This window comes from Schistocerca americana, chromosome 5 (genome assembly GCF_021461395.2).
Source record: "Schistocerca americana isolate TAMUIC-IGC-003095 chromosome 5, iqSchAmer2.1, whole genome shotgun sequence".
NCBI lineage: Eukaryota > Metazoa > Arthropoda > Insecta > Orthoptera > Acrididae > Schistocerca > Schistocerca americana.
Window position 1 is genome coordinate 450,808,096 of NC_060123.1, and position 23,731 is coordinate 450,831,826.

A 23,731-nucleotide genomic window follows, 5' to 3' on the forward strand; every position below is an offset into this window, starting at 1 on the left:
GCATTCTTGATAGGATGTGTCTTTCTAGTATCAACTTCCAATACATTTGGTAGAGGTTTCTCCTCCTTACACAAGGCATAAAATGAACTTCTCAAAAATAAACAACATTCAAATGCAATTTCTGAATGAGAAACCTTTTGCGTAAGATTTCCTTGTATACAGAATGTAAATAGCATCACTCCTGTCTGCCTGGTGTAGTTGCACTGGAATGCTAATTATTGGCATATTGCACTATGTAGTGCGCTTCATGTAAATTTGACATTTGCAACGAGCCGCTTTCACAGTTCCGTCATTTTAATGGCCAGCAGTAGACAAAAAACTTAGTAAGGACCAAAATGGAACTAAAAAAGAAACTGACAAGTTCAGCATCTTAGAAAATGAATGTTATGAAGACATGAAGGAGCAACATGAAGCAATAGTTGAAGTCCATAATGCTTGGAAGCCTCAATCCAGTAACAGATTTCAAATGGTTGCTGGTGAGCTAAGAACTTGTTTCCACAATCTTATTCAATGTGAAATAACTCATAGTATGAAGATCAGTCTCTTGTCATCCGAACACAGTTAAGGGTCTATGAAATACAAGACTGCAGAATGCCTATCAGATAAAGTAAGATGCATATGTTTCACGTGACAGATTTCAGACATGTAATGGAGGTAGAGGTGTGTGTGTGTGTGTGTGTGTGTGTGTGTGTGTGTGTGTGTGTGTGTGTGTGTGTGTGTATGTGTATGTTCTGTTGTTAATAATGACAACATTCTGCCAATGTGCTAAGCAAGAACTATAGTCAGAATCTCAAATTCTTTGTGACTACTAAAGCATGTATATGCATGCACAGTAGATGCATACTTTTCACAATGACAATTGTACAATACGTTCACTATCCATATGTTAATTAGTTGCAGAAACTAACATCTGAAACATTAACAGACCTACAGAAAATACCACACACACACACACACACACACACACACACACACATTTTCCAGCTGAATCAACAGTATCAAAACACTCACATATTATCAACTATGTATCTCCCTGTAAATAAACTACTGTAAAGAAGAAAAACATCATGCTTCTATGCTACTCAATAAGCAAGTAAATGCAAATAAAGTTAAAAAACCAAAACAATCATGACTGTTAAAACAGCGCCTCCCAACATGCATTGCGAAGACTCCACCACAGACCTATCCATTTCCAATGACAGCCGCAGTGTGTGTAAAATGGCTAAAATGTCAACTGATGAGGTATATAAAAGGCATACCTGACGCAAAAAAAATTAACAGTACAAGTAATAACACGGATCATGTACTTATTTCAAAAAACTGACAAAAACCCACTGTATAATAAACAACTCTATACCAAAATTATGTCCAAGAGTGAGAAATAAACAGCCATTCCTGGTGAAGAAAATCAACTGCACAAGAAAAGTGATAACCAACCTCCCCTTAATCATCTTCGGAAGACATTACATGAAATCTCATCACACTCATGATGAAATGCATATCATGTAAACATAACAGAAGACAGTGTGATTTAAACAGTAGCCATTCTCTGGGATAGTTAATTAGACGAAATAATTTTTAACTTTAAACAATTTTCCAACATGAAAAAACCTTGAAAAGGTGCATGGGGAGGGGGAGGAGAGGGGGGGAAAGGGGGGGAAAGGGGGGAGAGGGGTGGAGAGGGGTGGAGAGGGGGGGAGAGGGGGGGAGAGGGGGGGGAGAGGGGGGGAGAGGGGGGGAAAGGGGGGAAAGGGGGGGGGGAAATCATTGTAGGCAAACCTTGAAAACAGCACAGCAGATGAGGTTTTTCAATTCCAAATTTGGTGAAGACACTGCAAATCATGACTAAAACCTGTTGTAGCCTCAGCTATTGAAACTGGGTAATTTCCAGTGCATTCTGTATGCTTATTATTCACAAATTGCAATTTTCTGCTACCGAATAACTTGATACACAGATTGCCTGCCCCCCCCCCCCCCCCCCTCCCCACAAAGCAAGGAAATAATCATATACAGTTATCTTTTATCCATGTTACACTAATATGTACATTATTTGTCCCATTCTATTACCTTCTGCTGTCATTGCAATGGTCCCTGATCCCACTGTAATAAGCTCCATTGGATATATCAATATATATAGACTACAGAAAAAATTGGCCACAGTGTTATTTACTGGATCATTCCAGTACTTGCTATATGGTATTACAGCAAAATTACAGGTAATCTTTAAGCATCAATTCAGTTTCTTCCACTATGTCATTAGTTAAATAAAATAAATTATCTTTAAATCACTTTAAATAAATATTGCTCCTTCCAATATTTATCTTCCAACACAGAACAGTGTTTACACGATAGTCATATGCATATATATATATGAATGAGCCAATTAGGACTACGTAAAGTACTTAGTGGCGTGCATTTGCCTTTCTTTGTGCTCATACTTCTTTCATTCTTTTGCTGTGGGTTTCTTTTCTTTCTTGAGACCACGTTGTTCCAGTCTTCTTCTTTGGTTTCTCCTCTTGGTCAGCTTGCCACGTGCCAATTTTGGATCTGAAGATTTCCATTTTGGATATCCTCTGGTGTAATTCCTGCTAGTTTCAGATCTGTTTTGATTTCGCTAATCCATTTCATTGGGTCTGTTTTAGATTTACTCCTTTCTTCATAGAATTCAACTATTTGCTTCGTAAGTCTGTCCGGATTCATTCTTTTGATGTGTTCATAGAATCTTAATCTGTGTTTTCTAATGTCACTGTGAATATTAGAGTAATGTTTGTGTTATATCCACAGATTAACACACATGTGCAAACAAAATATTTTTATTAGGTGGAGCAAGGCCACCGCTTAATTTTACAAAAAGATAAACTTCCTTTAAAAAAAGCTGCTTCTCCTACCAAAATTTTATAACAAGCCAAAGAATTATGCCACCTTATTGAATTGAAATATTAGCAACTGATCTGAATTTACGCTCCTTTGTCGGGTTTCCTCTCGATGCTTTCCGGTGGATGCTGAGGAAGTAGATGGGCACAGAGTCCAGGGTCATTGGCCGGCGTAGCAAAGACATGGGACCTGGACGTTCCGGCTGCATCAATGTATCCTCCAGACGGCAGTCCACGGCGAGTCGAAAGACACCTGCTTCCCTTTCTTCCGGCTATTTAACATGGCGGCTCCAGCCTTCCTCCACTGATTCCGGAGTGGTGATTGGCGGCTGTTGGCAATCCCTGACTGGTGGATGGTGATATCATAGTGTGACCAAACGTGCAGGAAAAAGGCTCGTGCACGTGCGTAGTTCGCGACTGATTGAATGTTTGGCGGGAACACCTCTAGCGCCGGCTGGTGGAACACGCTGGTACTATGTTGCAGGCGCCGCTTAACTCTCCCGCGGTAACTGACCATTGCGTTTGTGTGGCTGTGCGCACCACAGCAGTTTGATTTCCTGTTTGCCCCTAAGCCAATACTGTTCATCTACAAGTTTTGGACCTAAATTTTTTCTTATGATCTTCCGTTCCTTTTTCTGAAAGTTTTCTATGTCTGTTTCCTGTTTAAAATTAGTGTCTCTGATCCATGTAGGCATTGTTTTTATGACGGTAATGTAATGTAGTTTTGTGTGCTTGAACACACTTTTTATTGGAGATATTTTGAGTGAGTTGATAAGCAATGTCCATCTTCTGTCATCTGACTTGTTGGCTTTCACTTCTATTTCATTTTTCTGAATTGTTTTGTTGAGATATTTAAATTGTGGAACTCATTTAATTTTATTTATTATTATTATTATTATTACAAGTTTTATCTACAGTCAGACCTCCAAATGGTCTTCTGTAGGTACAAAACTGTTTGTCTTGTAGATACTGTGACCATATTTCATTTTCTGAAGCACTGAAATGACAAAGTAAACAGTACTAGACAAAATGGTGCTGTGAGAGTGATTAGTTTCTTGGGTTTTATAAAAAATCTTGGTCATTTGAGCTTACATTTGAGACAAATATTCCAGCACCATGATGGGGTGAAATGTGTTATGAATCACCAAAAATGTACAGACATTGACCGGAAATATTACCAGCACCAGGAATTAAGCTTCAAAGCTACATATCTAACACAGTTATGTTAGAAAGACCAATGTTACAGCCAGTTATGAATGAAGAAGTAACTGACCATCTGTTACAGAAAAATTGGGTGACCATAACCAATATCCCCCAGTGGACCATCGCAAGCACAAATTATAAACGTAATAAAACTAAAGACAAACAAAGCAAAGTGAAATCACCGTGTGTCTTTTGCCAACCTGCTGCGGCGAGCTGCGCTGTCACCTCATCATTCATAGCAGCGGCCATCAAGTCACCGCCTTCGACATATTGCGTGCTAGAGCCTGGGGAAGATGGACATCCGTCGTCATCTTCCTCATCAGTAACTACAGCATGAGCATGTGCTGTGTCTGCACCATGCAGCACAGTCAGCGAATCTGCTGTCTGTGCATTCATTGCAGACTCCTGTGGAAGCAAATAATTCATCTCAACACTCACTGTTCAGATTTGTGATAAGACTACCAACAGGTTCAGGATAAGAACAAAGCATTATTTGACAGGGAAATACAATTTTATGTGACATTACATAAATATCAGTAGGGCAAACTTCTTCATGCATATTAATATGTCATTCTATGTTTACTGCCACATCAACAACTTTGTGACTACATTTAAGTTTCTCCAGAGATACACACAAGCATACCAAGTTTTTTTTATACTTAAAAAAACATTTGTGTCACTTAGCAGTCCAAACAGAAATGTAAGCAGTTACTAATGACATTCTGTAAGAAATGTCTGGTGCGGTATTAAGAAAAGAAAGGAGTCTGAAGATATTGTTTCATTACAAGATATCAGAGTGGACGGAAAAGAAGTGCAAAAGGTGCCAGCAAAATAATTTACATAATGCCTGTGAAAGACAAGAAATCACTCAAAACTAGAAAAATGTTGTAATTGTTATAACTCACAAGAAACATAACAGACAAGAAAAAACAGCTGCAGGTCAAAAGTGCTCCCAGGTGTCAGGCCTTTCCTTAAGCTTACTTGGCCGTAGGAGTATCTCAGTTGTGAAGAACAACTGTATGAAAACTTCATGCATGATCCAGCATTTTTCCTCACATCTCAGTATTCGTTGATAGTTGGTTCCCACCCAAACAGCAATTGCTGTCTTATAGTAAGAGATATTTGTACCAAGTTCAGTTGAAATTGGTTCTGTGGTTTAGGAAGAGATGTGGAACATTTATTTTTTAAACATTGTTCTTACAGGTTTATCACAGGGACCGACAAAAATGTTCATAGAAAGAAGGAACTGCTTAAAAGTGGACTTGTTAATATGGGGTTTTACTGTATACCTGACACGAGTCATTGACAGACGTAGAAGTAACTTCTAGCATGTTCCACAGGAAGTGTAGTGTGACCCATGATGTTTGTATTGTATATTAATGTCCTCACAGACAACAACAGTAACCCCAGACTTTTTACAGATGACACAGTTATCTATAAAGAAGCACTATCTGAAGAAAGCTGCACAAATGTCCAAACAGATTTTGATAGGATTTCAAAGTTGTGCAAAGACTGGAAACTTATTTTAAATGCTCAAGAAGATAAAAATATGCACCTCACAAAACACAAAAATATATTATCCAATGACTACAGTATCAGTTACTAATGACTCATTACTGGAATCAGTAAATTCATACAAATGCCAGACCAAAATAATGTGTGGGGATGTGAAATCAAATGATCACATGGGCTCATTCATGAGTAAACAGGCCACAGACTTTATTCATGCATACAATACTGCAAAAATGCCATTAGTTTACAATGAATGGGTTTCTGCTTGCAAAATATCTGTGGAAGCAACTCTACACTATTGCTCAACTGTGTGAGTCTGGGACCCATATCACATATTACTAACGGGGGGATACTGGACGCATACATGGAAGTGCAACACAAATAGCCACGTGTTAGCTTAACTTATGGGAAACTTGGGAGAGCGCCATGGAAATATTGAAAAAACCTGAACTGCCAGGCACTCAAAGATGGCGTCAACTATCCTGTGACCACCTACTTATAAAAAAAAAAAAAAAAAAAAACAGCCATGAATGAGGAATCTAGGAATGCATTATACAGAGACAAGATTAGACCAATTACAGTGCACACACAAAGGCATTTAAGCAGCATTTATATGATCCATATGCAAATGGAATGGGAAGAAACTTTAAGACACAGTACAATGGGGCGTAATGTTTGTCATGCACTTCACAGTGGGCTGCAGAGGATGGATGATGATATAAATTTTGAAAATCTTTTAACTGTATTCCAACACAGCTGTACAGACAGACATTTAGAAACAAGGGACAGATTCAACCATGTGAGGGAAGTGAAGAATGTGTGTGTCAATGCTACAGCTTCCATTACATTTAATCAGAACTGTGAGAACTTCGTAACTGAAGGCGTAGTTAATCATGGCAATTCCCTACTAGCAAAATTGTTCTTAGCTGTCCTGCAGGACCTCTGACCAGGAAATTAGGTAGTAATAGAATGTATTTTAATCACTTTCATTTTGCTGATAACACTGAGTTTTTGCTCGATACGTAATGGAGATCCACACACAAGAAATTAGCAGGAAAAACAGGAAACAAACAGATGGACTAGCAAACACAGTGAAGTGAAAGACTTAATTATGACTGCAATGACAATGAAATTGAGGTGAGCATGGCCGTTTGCCAGGCAAATGGAGTGTAGAAGGACCTAGGATGATCTTTACTGGATTCTGAGATATAAGAAAATAGAATGCATCATTGTCCTAACACAAGCGGAAAGATGACATTAAAATTAGAGGCAGGATCAAACATCTGAAGACCATGCTGCATGGGAAAGTCTAAAAGAGACCTTTATTCAGAAATGGATGTCTAGTAGCTAATGAAAATGACAAGATGTTGGCAACACTGCAAAGACCCATATTTTAATGTCATGCCGACTTCCTTAAAACATGGTTTTATAATGATACATACAACTTCCCTACAAATTACTAAATATTACAAAACTGCACATAAATGAAAAGAAGTATTTGCTCATGTTAGCATTCTCAAAGAGTTTTGAACTGTGGTATTATCAAAGCATGCTAAAGGTGGAAAGAATATATGTTAACAGAAAATCTTTGAGGCACTTCCTGTGAAAAAGACAGAGGCAATAAGAGCCAAATGTGAAATTCAACAGATCAAGTACAAAGGCGGTGTATGGGAAATAGGCATCTAACGCCAATGGAACAGGCTTTTTGAGAAAAAGAAATTGCATGTGCACCCCCCTCCCATCTGCTCCAGTTCTTAATGCAAATATTGACTGTACAATATGTAGAATAATTATGCAGTTACTGATTAGATTTCATTTTCTTGAAAGACAATAAAAATTGTTATGGCAGCAAGCAAGTGTGTACCCTTGGAAATCAAAAACTGATTTCTAGAGAATTTTGAAAGGACTATCATTTAGTGTTCTTTAAATACAGTAGCAGTCTGCTGACTTGTGGAAGGCACATGAAAACTGTTTCAAACAAATACTGCAATATTTTAACAGTGGAGTAATAGTCGAAGTAAATTATTACAGAATTCCAATTGTGGTTATGTTGGTTTTTTGTTTTGTTTTGTGAAGTGCACAAATTTAAATTTCTGAACCTCTAACGCAAGCTGCCTATCTTTACAATGCTTTGAAATATCATCAAGATCTAACTGAATATCTGTGTAGACATTTCATGTTGAAGATGGTTTTTGAAACACTGGTACTTAAAAATCTCCTTTAAAATAATAAGTTATTGAAGTGACTTATAAGCCTGAAACAATAATAGTTCCTGGCAGTTTTCTGCATACTTACCAGATATCTCTCAGTAACTGCTTTACCAGTTCTAACATGTTACAGTGTCACATCATTCTGGTAGTTCATATCAACATAGAATTATTAGCCACATGAAACTGAGAAACATGGCACCTTATTTTGCTGCAAGTGAAAGAAAATTCCAAGTTGAACAAACTACATATCAATAAATTTGTTAGGTCTACAGAAAATTATAACTGGCAAAAATTTTACAATCGGCACTAAACAAAAAGCATTCATCCAGCATAGACAGTATTCCATATAATGATAAGGAAGTTCAAATAAATGTGTCAACAATGGTTATACTATGTGTAGTTGAAAGTTAATGGATTAGGTTTTCCTGTTTCCATTCCACTAGCACTTTTCAAGGGCTACTTCACAGCTATCTTAATATATTTCTTATGTTAACAGTAGCACCACAATTGCCAATTTGGCAGTTTCTATATATTAGACACCAATTTTGTCCAACACGGTGCAGCATAATGCAATGGAGCAAATATATACAGTACTGTCCTTTATGTAAATTAACGTTTTGAATACCGCTGTAGCTCTGCTGTCTGTTTTAATATCTTTCTTTCATTTACTTCCCTACGGCTAAATGCTTCGTACAAGTCTGAGATTACTATAAATATTTTCTGCCACATTATTAATACGCAAATACAACACTAAATTTCTGTTTATTGCAAACAGAACTTAAAAGAAACCAATTTAATTTACTTGCATATACTTCAAAAATTTGTTTCACTATTACTATCACCAGTTGCATCATACACTAGGAATAAACATGTTTTACAAAACTCACCACCTTAAGTCTGTATTAACTTTCAACAAGAAAAGGTAGCTTTTTCAAATCCCAAACCAACAGATCTGACAAAAAATATCTATTGGTATGAATTATGTATTTCAATGCTGGCAAAATATTTATTATGTGAACACAGTAGTGAATAACAATAACTATTATTACATTTTATTACTTCACCTGAACAATTTAAACTCTTTCAGAACAATAGTTAACAGTCAGCTTCAGGAAGACTTCTGTAGGTGAATACAACTGATGCTCCTGATAATATACAAGGAGATTGCCACAGGCAAAGGAATTTGTCACATTTAGAGAATTGGTTTGAACAAAATGTGTTCCTGAATTATAAATACAAACAGAGAAACCATAATGGATGAATGACACCAACGGAGACATATGTCCTATGATAATGGAACAAGGAAAGAGGCTCTCTTCCTCTTGAAGCTTTTTGGTCCATTTTATGTCACAGCTACACAGAAATGTGATGAAATCATGTCTTGCAACTGTGACATGAATACCGTGAAAATGTGATGCACAAAAGCGATATATTGTATAATCACAATACCTAGTGGAAAGGTTCGCAGGAAATTTGCAAAACTATTTAGGTGTTTTGTTTCAGAGAATTCTTATTAAATGAGTGGCAAGGCTTGCACTAAAGCAAAGTACCTTCAATAGAGTAATGGAGATACAATGAACTCATTGAAAATTACATTGGTCCCAGTGCTTCTACTTCTGACTGTAATGGTGACTAGCGAATCATTAAGACATACTGGTAACAGACGCTGACCATGATGAATTTTGTCCTTTTTCTAGCTTTCACACAACTACAATAAAAATGAATTGTTACTTAAAAAAAAGTTCTAATGAAAGGTGACATGTATATGCCAGCACATAAAAATTATAAAGCTACTACAGTTCACATGAAATAATGAAGTGTTTGTTACCCCTGCAATCCACCTTGAAATAGTTAGTAGCTTTGGTGGGGGGAAAGTGAGTGAGTGACAGGAGAAGGTGGGGGGGGGGGGGAGGGGGGTTACCAATACTATAAGGAGGGTGGTGGTACTTACTTACCCCTCTAACCTCTCCACCTTGGGGCAATCTGTGCTTGGGTCACAGCAAATTCTGTCTACTTCCCATATCCCTCTCCAAAGGGCTAAAGAAAATGTGAAAAATTCCGTAAATATTTTTATTCCTTCAATAAATTATTTATTCCTGTCTATTTGTAGTCTTTACTATTCTTGTTACTATTTTTGATCTGCAATGCTAAAAGTTCTGTTTGATACACAGACTCCTTGGCACTCATATTCTTCAGTCATAAGACAAAATATCAGCTCATTTCTCAGATACAGTTAACTGAAATAACAGATTAAGCCCCCTTAGTACTACAACTTTTTGGATCTGCTACATTATTACCTATAAATTATTGTGATAAAAAGATTTTTAAAAAAAAATATCAGCTTGGTACATCTGTTCATCTATATTAATATATCTATAATTATACGTACCACAAGGTCTCGAAATGGAATTTATTCCGAACTGTGTCATAAGAATATCTTCTAGTTCACATTACAATCTGTCATGGTTCACAACCTCCCCTGTTATAAGGACAAAAAATTTTATTAATAATGTTTTCACTCACCATTCAAAGTGCTTAAAGCCTCAGGTTTCAGTAAACACAGATCAAGACGAATATCTGAAATGCTCTGTGACCATAACTTAACTGACAATTACAACAGACACATTACATTGAATAACAAGAACATAAAATTTAATTTAGCAAATGGCTGTGGCAAGAGACATCCCACCCACAATGCACCTCCTGCCAACATGATTAAGGGCTAATGATGAATCATGTTTCAGAGCAAAGAATGCCTTCTAACCAGAAGATTCATAATAGTAAAAGTGAGAAAACTAAAAAAGTAACTGACATCAGTTTGGCCAACAATCCTATAACAAGGTGAGAGGAATAATCACCTCAGTGGATAGGAGGAGGAAAGAGAGTGCGTATAAGACAGTGGCTATCACTCCTACAGCTTTTGCACACACATTTCGTTATAGTCAGAGTGTTAAAGAGGAGGACAATACCCACTATTCATTGGAGTGCTACCCCTAAAATGGAAAATAGGATACAGCAGAAAAATTGGGCTAACCACATCTAAAAGACAATTAAAAGAAGAGCTGCCAAAAGTGCTAAGAGTGAGGACTCCCAAACCCAGTATGCAATGACAGGCATCTCAACTCCAAACAACCAGCTCTTGCACCAAAAGTAGTTTAAAATGTTATATCTGATAATAAAAACCCCTATCATGGAGAAAACAAGATGACCACTTCAATTGTGGTTGTGTCATCTGCCATCCTGACAGACAAAGAAATCTGAAGACCATGCTTAGCATGGAGAACAAAAAGGATGGGGTATTCCACCAGGATAAGAGCAACCACAATGTATGGGTAGCTAGTTACATAAAATAGACCTATGGGTCAGTCTGGTATGACCAACGAAGAGGCGGGATATGATGGTCTATTCTTCTGGATCTTGACAGTGCACAGTTTATTAGGGGAAGCAATAGCCCATCAGATATCATTCCATCTCTGAGTGAGCAGAGGTTTCACCTGCACCTGAGATCATTGAACTAAATGTGGGATAAGTAATTGCTTCTCACGCCAAAGTTGGCCTGTTAATTCCCTGAGGTACCCACATGACTTGGAACCCAGGAAGACAACTGATCAGGTGGTACGATTACGATCAGAGTTAAAATCATAAATACCGGATATCACCAGGTGACAAGAGTAACATAGGTAATGACATGGAGACTGCTCGCTGACTCACTACATACTAGAATGAGGTTAAGAAAGACCCATTTGTATTACAGATGGCTGTGTTAACAGCTATCAGCTCCACATGTTTCCTACAATGGATGGTATTTCTGTCAAGCAGGATATGTAAAAGCATATCCTGTCTTCCTCCAGTAATTTTTGGGTTCGCAGCCAGATCCCATCAACATTCTGCCAAGATATTTTGGCCCAGAGACGTCCGGCCATCCTCAGGTGAGTAGACGAAGTACTGAAGAGACCTGATGCAGTCAAGGTATTTATGGCGAATTCCATGCATGCAAATTGTACTGGTGGTTTACAGCACATGTGTTAGGGGGTGACATGTGCGAGGTAGCCAAGTAGTGTGTGCTGTCCTCAGTGGTGCAGTAAGTTTCCAGCTTCTGGGGCTCTGTAATTAAAGAACCCATGGAAATACGCCTTGTTGACAATTTAATGATCGTGATAACGGCTTTCAGCTGGATAAAAACTGGAATTCAATTATTAAAATTATGAGGTCACAGCGGAATCGACATGTTCAGTCAATACTCTGTGATTAGACTGTTCTTACTTCACCACTGAGGGCAGCACACACTTCTTGGCTGCCTCGCGCATGCCACCTAATGCATGTGCTGTAAACCGCCAGTACGATTCGCATGCGTGGAATTCGCCATAAATACCACGACCGCATCAGGTCTCTTCAGTACTTCGCCTACTCACCTGAGGATGGCCAGATGTCTCTGGGCTGAAATATCATGGCAGAATGTTGATGGGATCGGGCTGAAAACCCGAAAATTACTGGAAGAAAAAATACGCCGGGAAAATTTCAGAAGTCACGTCATATCTGTCATATTCACAGTTTTAGAGCCATCAGTGTAAAAGATGGTCGCATCCTTAAACTACTAAAAACTGAAAGGAGCAGACAACAAAAGGTCAAGGGACGACAAATCTTAGGACCCTGAAATAGATTGGTCCTAATTCATGGCCTCTAAACCAAAAAAGGGGGTCCATGGGAAAACAAGGGGAGTACATTCTATGGAGAAGCGGAGGTCCTGGCAGAAGGTTGCGAGATGCATTCGAACTGGAAATCCCACCTCAAGGCAGGTGTGGACCCTTTTATGGAAAGAGAATAGGGTATTTGGATGATCAGGAAATTATCAACTAGTGATTGCATAGGAGACCATGAGCTGATACTGAAGAGAGAAGATGCCTGCTTTGGCAAGCAGACTGTCTACATAACTAGTCCAGAAAGCATCAATGGCCAGTCATATTCCAAGATGATAGACTGGGGACAACAATTTCAAATTGAAGATGCTCCTGAGCACTGGTATGCACTGAAATCCCCAATTGGGAGAAAAGGGGTGGGTGGAAAATGGTTGGATTAAGGTTTTAATCTCAAGATAAGTAAATGCTCTGCCTGGAGACAAATGGCGATCATTAGGGCATCTCAACTTGCACTGCTATTGCTTCCAATTAGGTATGGAGAGGAATCCACTCCCTGGTGATATCAATGTGAACCAAATTCCAGCCTCCTCCAGATGCTCTCTTGGGGTCAGTATACTTCCAACAGAATATATGGGAACTTCAAAGATCTGGGGAATTGTCATCAGTGAGGTTTTTTCCTTGGAGAGCAACACAGATAGGAGAACAAGAGGAAATTAGTTGTTGTAGGTCTGGCAAATGACAGTAATATTCATGGCAGTTCCACTGGATCACGTTGAGAGTATCCTGATTAGTGGTGGAGGACAGTTCATACCCCAGTATCACTGTGTCAACAGTAGCTGCAGATCATCAATGAACAGTGGTTCAGTATCTGACAGCACAAGCAAATCTGGGGCTGCCTGGGTCATAAGAGTAGCCTTTTGCAGAGATTTCTCCTTCGCTTTCACATCATTTGGTGGTCAATATTCCTCTGCGGTTTTATCAACTGCAGATGTAGGAATAGAAGAAGAGCAGGCAGCCCTGAGACCCACAGTCCATGGCTCCTCTAGCCACTGACTTGTGATGGATCTCTGATCTGTAGATTTTCAGGGAGAGAAAGCCCTGTCATCGGTAGACGCCAGAGGAGGGTGCAACTTCTCCTGCCAGATACAGGGAACGGTTCTCGAACATGGTGCTGCAGGAACCATATGAGGGAAGAGCCTATCCCTGTGGCCAAGTTGATTTGAGCAACTACCAAATGGTCACATTACACCAGATACTGCACATGACTTGACAACAGTAGTGGCAAAGGTCAATATAATTAACACTAGCTACAAATGTTTTTTTGTTTTTTTCGTTTTTTTGATTTCAAAATTTGAAAGCCCAACTATGGCCTGAGGAAATCAAAGCAAAATCTCAGTTTTTAAATGCTTTACAAACGAACATCCAGTGGGATTATTGACCCAATTCAATTCCCATACCATGGCTATGATGACTGTAACAGCAAGTCAATGACACTAAGAAACAGCTGAAATGGTTAAAGCTGAACGGAGATCCAGGGCCCAGCGGAGTTCAATCAAGGCAGTCAGGTAGACGCAGAGTTTTGCAGACTTCATGAAAAGTATTTAGGGTGAAGTGGGGTAAGTGTAACCACGTTTTGGCATAGTTCAACTTTGACACCAAATTGCCAACTTGTTATTGAAGATATGATTTTGAAATTTTTCATACTTAAAGTTTAACTTATTGACTTTTAAAATATCTACATTTTGTTTTTGAAAAAAGAAATTATAGGGTCAATTAATTGTTTTCAAAATTTTGTGTTGTGAGGTTACACTTGCCCCATGGTTCGGGGCAAGTGTAACCCCGCATTGTTGTACCCATACAGAGCATTGTAAAAGAGACTTGGGGTAAGTGACCTGATTACCCAATTTTTACTGAACTTGAGGATTTTTAAATTATTAAAATATCTTAAATTTTACTCAAGATATGAACTTTTTTGCACACGCCTCTTTGTATATTATGAAATACACAGAAAATGTTAGCTAAACTAAAAAATAAGTGTTAGCCTAAACCATAAAACACTGAAACAGAATGCTTCATAAATGATTTATTTTTGTTTTAGGCCAGTAATTTATTAGTTTAAATTCTACAAAAGTAATATTTTTTCTTTAGTAGGCAATTTAACAAAAATAATAAAATATCTAGTATCAAGAGAAAAGAAAAATTCACTTTATAAGTTCACTTTCTATTATTTTCCATGGTAATTGAACTCAAGTTGTTGGAAATTTGTGTTTAACGCTAAACTGCCCTAATTCAACTTATTATATTCACACTTAGACCCTAACTGTTATTTAGTCACTGAATCTTGTATGAATAAAATTTAACACCAAATGTCAGGTCTCCCCTGCGACAAAGTAGGCTCAGGCAGCACTGGAATGACGTCAGAGGATGGAACTTCCATCTCATCTCTTCTATCAGGCCAGTAGAATGTGGTGCCATGCTTTGTCTTATTTTTGCACCTGAGGAAAATCACTTCTGGATCTCCTAAATCACTAATTTTGGTAACATGGCCAATAAAATGAACCTTCTTACATTTTGTTTCAAAAGCTACCAGAACATAGATTCCAACTGTAATTTTATCTTTGGCTTCAAAAAAGTTTGTCTCTTTTTCTTCTTCACAGTTTATCATTTCTTTCCTGAGATCGTCCAGTGTTGTTATGATCCCATTTCCTTCATCACCACTTATTAAAGATAGGCCTCCTTCAGTTTCACTTTCTTCACTTGTTGCTTCAACTCGAGTCTTTTTTTTGTTACCCACATGAGCAATCAGGGATTTTTTTCCACAACAGCACTTTGTTTGGAAGATTTACTTTTCATTACCAAGCCCTTTTTTATGTCGATAATGCTCTTTCGTTTTGCTTTCTCATTATTATTCTTGTTTCCTTTGAAAACTTTTTCTTTATAGATGGCATCTTGAAAAGTGATAACTTCAGCTCGTGGTGCAATTCTTTCCTTCTTTGTGTTACCAGTGGGACTACACTATCGGACAGTGTCATATTTTATAAAAGGAAACGTGGTTTAAAAATATAGTAGACAAAAATAAAATATATCTCACACAAACTCCATATGTACAGGAAGGCCAGTTTAGTTGATCTAGTGTGATAGCAAAAACAAGGTTACGGCTTAAATAAATAAATCTGTTCCGGTAAGTTTGTTTGGGGCAAGTGTAACCGGAAGGGGGGGGGGGGGGGGGGATAAACACTTGCCCCACATAGGAAAAAGTTGGGGTAAGTGTAACCATGCCTGGCATATCAAGAGCTTTATCAGTAGAGTAAAATGAATCTCATATTTGAAATTGTCATGCAAAAGTTAGTTTGTAACCAAAAAATTGTGCAGTTATCTTTAAAACTGCAAGAATGACAGACTACCAAATTCTGAGCGTGTCACTCACTCGCAGAGTGAAAATGTAGATGTCAATTCAAGTCCAAAAATTAATTACTAATTTATGTCAGATTTGGCAACTTATGGTTAAATATAACAAAGAAAGGAGTAAATTAATATGTGTGATAGGTGAGAGGTAAAAATACAGCTTCTTTAAGGCACCATAAGCTGTGGTTACACTAACCCCATGGTTACACTTACCCCACTTCACCCTAACACAAAGCTACACCTACAATTATCATTGGAAGTTTAATCATATGCAGTATCATGCAATATTTGTGAATGGACTGAGAATTTCTTGACAGGGAGGATACAGCATACATCTCAGATGGAGAGTCATCAACAGATATAAAAATAACTTCAGATGTGTTCCGGCGAAGTGTGTGGGAATTCTCGCTGTTCATGTTTTATGTTAATGACCTCGCAGATGATATTAATAGGAACTTAAGGCATTTTGCAGATTACATGGTTATCTGTAATGAATTTCTATCTGCAAAAAGCTGCATAAATATTAAGTCAGCTCTTGATAAGATTTCAAACTGGTTTTGGCAACTTGCTTTAAATGTTCGGAGAGGTAAAGTCTTGCACTTCACAAAACAAACAATGTAGTGTACTATGACTAGAATATTGATGAGTCACAACTGGAATTAGTCAGCTTATACACACCTGTGTGTAACAATTTGTAGCAATATGAAATGGAATGAACATATAAACCTAATCTTACATAAAACAGTTTGTAAACTTCGGTTCACTGGTAGAATACTAGGGAAATGTAAACATTGTACAAACAAGATTGCTAACAAAATACTCGTGCAGTCCATCAGAAAATATTGCTAAGTGTGGGGGGTCTCATACCAAATCTAACAGGCGATACTTAACATACACAGAAGGGCAGCACGAAAGACAAAAGATCAATGGTTTGTTTCATCCATAGGAGAGCATCACGGAGATACTGAAAAAGCAACTGACACACGCTTGAAGATAGATGTGAATTAGCCTGTAAAATCTTTCTTACAAAGCTTCAAGATCCAACTTTATGTGATAAATCTAAGCATATACTATAGCTCCTACATATCACTCCCATAGGTATTAAGGCAAAATTATACTAATTGCAGTGTACACAGAGAAGTTTAAGCAATCGATTATCCCATGTGAATGGAAGGGAAGAAGCCCAAATAATGGTGATGGGTGTAGATAAATTTTTAGGCCAGTACTGCCTCAATGTTCTAAATTCCAACAGCACCCAAACGAATTTCCCCTCATGTTGACTTACACCAATCTTATTATTGTCTGTAAAACTGCATCTGTACTCTGCAACCGCCAATCTTATTGTTGTCTGTAAAACTGCATCTGTACTCTGCAACCATGACTTGTTAAATGGATGATTTGTTAATATCCACACTTATCAATTAACACCCCCCCCCCCCCTCACCCACCCTTTCTTTTCTTAATAATTAAATTTTTCTTGAAGTGTGAACTCTTCTCCCCCCCCCCCCCCCCCTGCATTGTGTCTTGCATGCCAGGAGAATAGTTCTGTCACTGTTGATTCTCCCAAAGAATCATTCCGAGGGAATGTCATCTACGCCAGCTGTCTAGTTTCAACTTGGATCTTTCAGTGCTTCTGACAAAGTACACTCACAGTATCAAAACTTGGCTCTCCCATCATGTTTAACTTTTTCTTCCCTTAATGTAGTATTGTCTTTGAGGTTGTTTCCTTTGAATAGACCCCCTACCTGTTCCTTCCACCTTTCAGCCTTCACTGCCTTGCTTAGTACTTCCTGTCCATCTTAGCTCTTTGTATTTGTACAGTAGTTCTCTTTGTTCAAAGCTTTCTTTTTATTCTCCTATGTGCAGCAGCTACCTTTCCCACTGTGGTGCATGCTTCTGGAAATTTTAATCTCTCCTCAAGCCATTCCTGCTTTTTTCCATTTTGTGCTTTCTCTCTGCCCCCCCCCCCCCCCCAAGATTTGTACGTTTGCTTCATTTTTACATTTTTTTTAACAGTTAGCATAATGTTAATGCATGCAATATTTTAGTCATTTTTAAGATTTAGTGTGAATGACTGAAGAAGTTATGCATTAGGAAATGAATCAAATACATCTTGACATGCATAAAACACTTGCCTATTTCTACATCAACACACTAAACAATCTGGCTTTAAAGTTATATACCAGCATTTTGACCTCATTTACATAAAATTTTGTCAGTGTGTCTTCCTTAACTGGCTAACACTGCAAATAGGCACCACTGTACACTTTTACATTGAAGTATTCTGAAAACGAGTTTCACCCTCACTGTTGCGCCCACAACTTCTAAATGCTCTGAAATGTCTGCTTAATTGTTCTGTAGGGCCAATTAATGTGTTTCAATGTACATTCTCAAAATGGGATAGCAGTGGCAAAAATAAGTAGGACTATTACTGGTATATTTTTCTCTCATAAAACCAATGTTTGCTGCTACTGCAGTCAGGCACTTATCCACATTAAGTCATAGAGGGAGTATGTCCTTGTCATTTAAAACAGTGAACAAATGTGCAACATCTTAGAAAGGTCTGAGAAGGATTCCAACAGTCAAGCAGATTAGCACACAGCTTCTGGGATATTTAGGGAGTCAAGCCTGCTCATGACCAAGTATGCCTTGCAGGTCAATGGCGAGGGCTGGTGAGCCAGCCAGCCTGAACATAGTTTTCAATTATGTTTCCAAAATCTACTTGGGTAAATAGCTACATCCCACCTCAGGTACCCATTAGTTTTCAATTAGTTTCCAAAATCTACTTGGGTAAATAGCTACATCCCACCTCCGGTACCCATTAAGCTGTAGGCAGACAGAAGGGATACAGATTCCGACCCGTGGGTAGCGGTGGTGAATGAAAGGGCATCCCACCAATGTTACTAACATTGAATCAAACCATATAACAATGCCAACCCCATAGAGGAGGAGCAGGAGCAGGAGCAGGAGGAGGAGGAGGAGGAGGAGGAGGAGGACGAGGAGGGGGGGGGGTGAATTATAAGGGAAACTCCCCACCACAACCCCCTAATATTTAGTGATAAGGTGGCTCACTGGACAGCCTATCAAAAACTGAACACAGATCAAGCATGAAAACAGGTAGAAGGTATACTGAGCTGTCAAAAAAAGAAAAATAAATAATAATAAAATACTGTACACAGGATGAGCTGTGTTTGAAACTCTCCCCTGAAATTTATTTTTCTTTTCACACTATTATGAACTGTCCATCCGGTTACTGGAATATCTGTAGTTTGGGCAGTTTTAATACTGTACATTGGTTATAGAATATGTGTCATGTGGTAAGTATTAATATGTTACCGTTGCTAGTAAATGTGATGAATAGTGAGAGCAGGTGAGATACAATATAGATTTTTTTTAAAAAAATAGGTGTCAGCTATGTTACAACAAGGGAATTCAAGAGTCAAAACTTCCAAAATGAAACGAAACTTCGAAAAGTTAAAAAACATATGTTTTGACAGAGAATAGCAAAACTGTGAGATTGCGTAACTGTTGTCTTCATTTGTTGCAGCCTAAATCGGGCAAGGAGGCATATCTGATTCACATATCAGCCTTACAAATTAGGTGCGTCAATAAGAAATTCCTATGATGGCACATACTGTCACTAATGCCATCTATGACATACCAGATGTGTGTTCCGGTGAAGGATTCGGTTGACTGGTTGCCTTGTCAATAAAGCGTTTGTCGTTCCCATTTGAAAGCCACTTCCTTTCAGCTGCTAACAGTAGTTTTGCAGAATCAACTGTCACTAAGTCCCTTCCTTACACCACGACACAGGCACAAATTTCAATATAGTGAACCGCGCGGAAAATAAAAAATTCAACACCATGACCACTTAACCATGACGCTGTTGCTCTTTCAGGCTGCTCTATGTTGCACTTCTCCTTGGAGTGTTTCTATTTTTTCTTAGTTTAATACAACTACTACCTGTTTTCATGCTTGATCTGTGTTTGGTTTTGACAGGTTGTCTACTGGGCCCTCTTACCACTAAATCCGGGAAAGTAAGGGGTTGTGCATGCGATGGGGAGTTTCCCTCGATAGAAAGGTCTAAGAATAAACTAGACATTTCAACAGGCAATAGCTACCACCCACGTGTCTTAGATTGTTATTCACCCATTTATTCATTGTGTAAACAGGATAAAGGAATATTATGAAAGGGACAGACTGCTACTCGCCATACAGAGGAAATGAGTCGCAGATAAGCAGAACAAAGATACTGCTATACATCTGACGTTCAGCCAAAAGGCCTTCTTCTAAAGAAGAAAACACACACATTCACAAAAACATGATGGTGGGTAGTAGCAATCTATCCTTTTCATAATACCATCGCTATTCCATTCTGGATTTTGCACTGTTTGACAGGATAAAAGAAATAAGTTTGGTGACTGACATCTCCTTACGATTATTACACTATGGCAATGAGAAGAGCCAAAGCACAATTTTCATTGTCCACTTAAACTGCCAATACCAGTGCAATACAATACAATGAAAAGTAATACAATAAAAAACAAAAATTTAGAATAATAGCACCATGTATCAGCAAATATCTGTAACAACAATCACTGCCTCCAACAATATAAAATACTGTGATTTTAGTAAACAGTTACAAAATTTCTGCATTATCATCTATTCAATGAACATGACAATATAAGCTGCTTTTGGGACATTCTCCTATGTCAGGCACTAAGATTGTTTTTTTTTTTTTTTTTTTTCTTTAATGTGCAGCAGATGTGCATACAAATAAATACAATACTTAACAATCTACATCTACATCCATACTCCGCAAGCCACCTGGCGGTGTGTGGCGGAGGGTACTTTGTGTACCTCTATCGGTTCTCCCTTCTATTCCAGTGTGAAACAGTGATTTGTGAAAATGATTTACTGTTTGTTGAAAGTGCCAAATGTTTCATAATTTAATAGCAGCTCTGTCAAAAGTAATACTTCAATCTTTGTTCTTCAGTACAAAAAGCATTCAAAACAAATCCATAAAAGTCTATTTTGGCACTATGATAGTAATTTCACTAAAAATCTGGTTGTTTCACATAAAGGAAACTACCTTTCTTCTGTTTACTACCGGTCACGAAGTGAAGTGAAAGTTTTGACACTAGATCCAAGTAAACAATGTAGGAGACATTTAATTTTTCATGCTTGTGGAAGTGTCTGTTTATCAATACGATAAAGCAATATGTGAATGTGCTGCTGCTATGCGTTATCTGTTAAACATTCAATGTGAAAATAATTACGGGTGGGAATAAAACTGTCTTGACTGAACGAACACTAAGGCAATGTGGGTAATGCATGAAGGAAGGGTATAAATCGTATTAGTAGGTGTTAAATAATCGGAATTAAATATTTTTGGAAGTATATTCGTGACATTTCGTAGGAATTAAAGAGAAGATCTGATATATTTTAAGCGTAGTGATACAGACTGTGGATGCAAAACTTATGTTTATATTATAGTAATGAATGTATTGCGTATTTCCTCTTGAGGCTCCGTCATTACCTAATGAAACAACGAGAGAGAAGTGAATTTTTTCTGTAACACGAAAAAGGAGAACGTACCACATTATAAATTAACATATCGGCACAACAGTGCCCCATAACGATCTTCAAGTGTTAGAAGTTTTATTTTATCATACGCTAGCACACAAAGGTCCTTAATTCAGCCAAAGCATAAGCACCACTTTTCAATATTTTTTTAAAACCGTAACAATAGGCCTATGACAATGCTTTTCCCTAGATTCGAATTTCGAACTTCCGATGAGCAACTTATAATACACTGCACCAAATGAGCGGGAATAAACTATAAGCATGACGAAACAACAACATATATCAATCGTGAAAATCAATATTCCGTAAACAGGGCTGACTTGGAACTATGGGATGAGACATTATCTCGATTAGCAATCACCTTATCACTGTAATAAATGTCAAGTGTAACAGAAAAAGCTCTATTTTTCTTTACTTACTGAGAATATCACTACCGAAGTGATACACTGAGTATCTCGTCTTGTCTGTTCAAGGGGGTTGATAAGCCCATATTTGAGGACAGACAGGGATAAACTGAAATATGGCCACCCTATATTCGAATAATTTAAACCACAACAGATTATGAACCATTATAACGCTTATATTTATGTTTCTCAGGCCTACTATCGGCTCAACTGGCGGCGCATAAGCTCAGCGAGTGCTTTAACTTACGCTACACAACAAGAAATGCGCGGCACAGCACTGAGCAGGCCCAGTTAAAATCCAGATAGTACGGCTGCGTACGCACCTGCGTGAAGGGAGGGTCATTTCAACATGAAAACATGTCTCCGGTTCCACTCCGAAGAAACTTAGGGAGAAAGTAATCACGCCAATCACTAATTACGTATCTAAATGGTTCAACGACAGCACCATGTTTGTAAAACACCTATAGCTAAAAAATCCAGCAAGGTTCTATGAATATCGATCGAAACCTTACTTTCCGAGGAAATGTCCAACAAAATATTCACAGGCGCCATTTTGCCCGAGCCTGCGCACAAGCCACTTCAGCAGACGATACGAAATGTTTGAGTGGTGAAGCAGAAATCTGTCATAGAAGTCAGTAATAATCACTACCGCTATCGCACTATGCGTAATAAGACTTATAGACATACCTTATTGTCTCTGTCTGTGACATAGGCTGAGCTTTTGGTTCCCGCGTTTTTACTTCCTCTCTAAGCGCTCTCGAACGCCTGTATGTGTGAGTAGATCGCGCAATATGCCTGCCATCTATCAGCGAAAGACAAAAATTGTGTCAGACGCTGAAAAGTGTTTGTGATGGTTGTTGTTCATATCAAAACAGTAAGCTCTAAGTTTCGTTGGCTATCAGTATACGACCAATATTTTTACTAGAAAGCAGTGGCTAAGAAGGTTGTGCATAATTACTGTCGGTATAAGGTTACTGAACGAATCAGATATACCGACGTATAAATTTGAAATGAGCATCTTATGGGATGCTGCTTGTAAGTAATTGTAAGGTGCTCAGATTGGTCTAGGCTGCAATCAAATATTTTGCTGCGGAAATTGCATATTCTATAACCGGAAGAGTTTCGCGGTTATAGTTGTTTTTACCGTTCTGGGTGTGTCGAATAGAAATGCGGAGTTGAGACTGGAATTACCTTGTAACACGAGGATGGTTTGACCAGTGAAACTTACAAGTAGGTTACTCCATTGGATTTAAGTATTGTAGGGGTATCCATGTCAGTTGTTAACTGATGCGTCTACATTACTGATCTTTCGACATAACGTCCGCCGTCTATAGAGGAGGAAGAAAGCGCCAGGTTGTGTTTTATACAGATAATACCTAAGTTAAACTATAACGTTCAGCATTACTTCATATGAGATTTTATTTTTTGTTCTTAACGTAATTCCGTCCATTCACAAACTTTCCGTCATTACCACGTAACGTGCGTCTTGTGGTAATAGGCAGTTCACCCAGAACTAGGTTCAAATTGCAGTACAGTTATTTTTTCCGTCAAAGGAAGTAAAATGTGAAGAGTTCTGTTAACAACCACAAAGAAGGGTGGTGTTTTTAGATATGCAAAATCTCACCAGTAAATTAGGTTTAAGTGTAAGCCAAAATGCTGTTCTACCTGCTACTGATATTAAAGTTTCACGACAAAGTATGTGATTTTTGAGAACATAACCAACTTCGAAAAGAATTTGTTGTCAGATAGTCAACATCACAGCATTTCGACATAAATAAGCATAATACTTGGCTTGCCTTCAGGAAGTTTTATAGGTGTTGATCTGGTAAGAACTGTCGTTAAATTCAGTGTTTAGCAGTAGATTTGTGTAGAAACAAATACTCTATGACAGACGTAAGGAA

General features: G+C 38.1%; 2 protein-coding genes across 12 annotated transcripts in view; one reads left to right on the forward strand and one right to left on the reverse strand.

The window, feature by feature from the left end:
- Positions 1 to 22,608, reverse strand: part of LOC124616753 (DNA-binding protein P3A2) — a 127,727-nt gene extending 105,119 nt beyond the window's left edge. For 3 of the 7 annotated variants that reach the window (XM_047145122.1, XM_047145128.1, XM_047145129.1), the window contains exons 1-4: positions 22,518 to 22,608; positions 10,188 to 10,277; positions 7,884 to 8,006; positions 4,259 to 4,481 (exon numbers count right to left, since the gene is read on the reverse strand). In XM_047145122.1, coding sequence (XP_047001078.1) covers positions 4,259 to 4,472 — 214 coding nt within the window. In that variant the 5' untranslated portion in view covers positions 4,473 to 4,481; positions 7,884 to 8,006; positions 10,188 to 10,277; positions 22,518 to 22,608. Of the gene's footprint in view, positions 1 to 4,258; positions 4,482 to 7,883; positions 8,007 to 10,187; positions 10,278 to 21,845; positions 22,048 to 22,153; positions 22,431 to 22,517 lie in introns of those variants that run through there. The other 4 variants (XM_047145127.1, XM_047145125.1, XM_047145124.1 and 1 more) reach the window with 3 other exon arrangements.
- The window catches only part of LOC124616755 (5-demethoxyubiquinone hydroxylase, mitochondrial), a 61,047-nt gene continuing 59,697 nt past the window's right edge, over positions 22,382 to 23,731 (forward strand). The window contains exon 1 of one of the 5 annotated variants that reach the window (XM_047145135.1): positions 22,382 to 22,461. Coding sequence is in view for 1 of the 5 variants with exons in the window: in XM_047145134.1 (XP_047001090.1) it covers positions 22,681 to 22,704 (24 nt within the window). In the remaining 4 variants the exon portion in view is untranslated. Of the gene's footprint in view, positions 22,462 to 22,507; positions 22,705 to 22,836; positions 23,184 to 23,731 lie in introns of those variants that run through there. The other 4 variants (XM_047145138.1, XM_047145134.1, XM_047145137.1 and 1 more) reach the window with 4 other exon arrangements.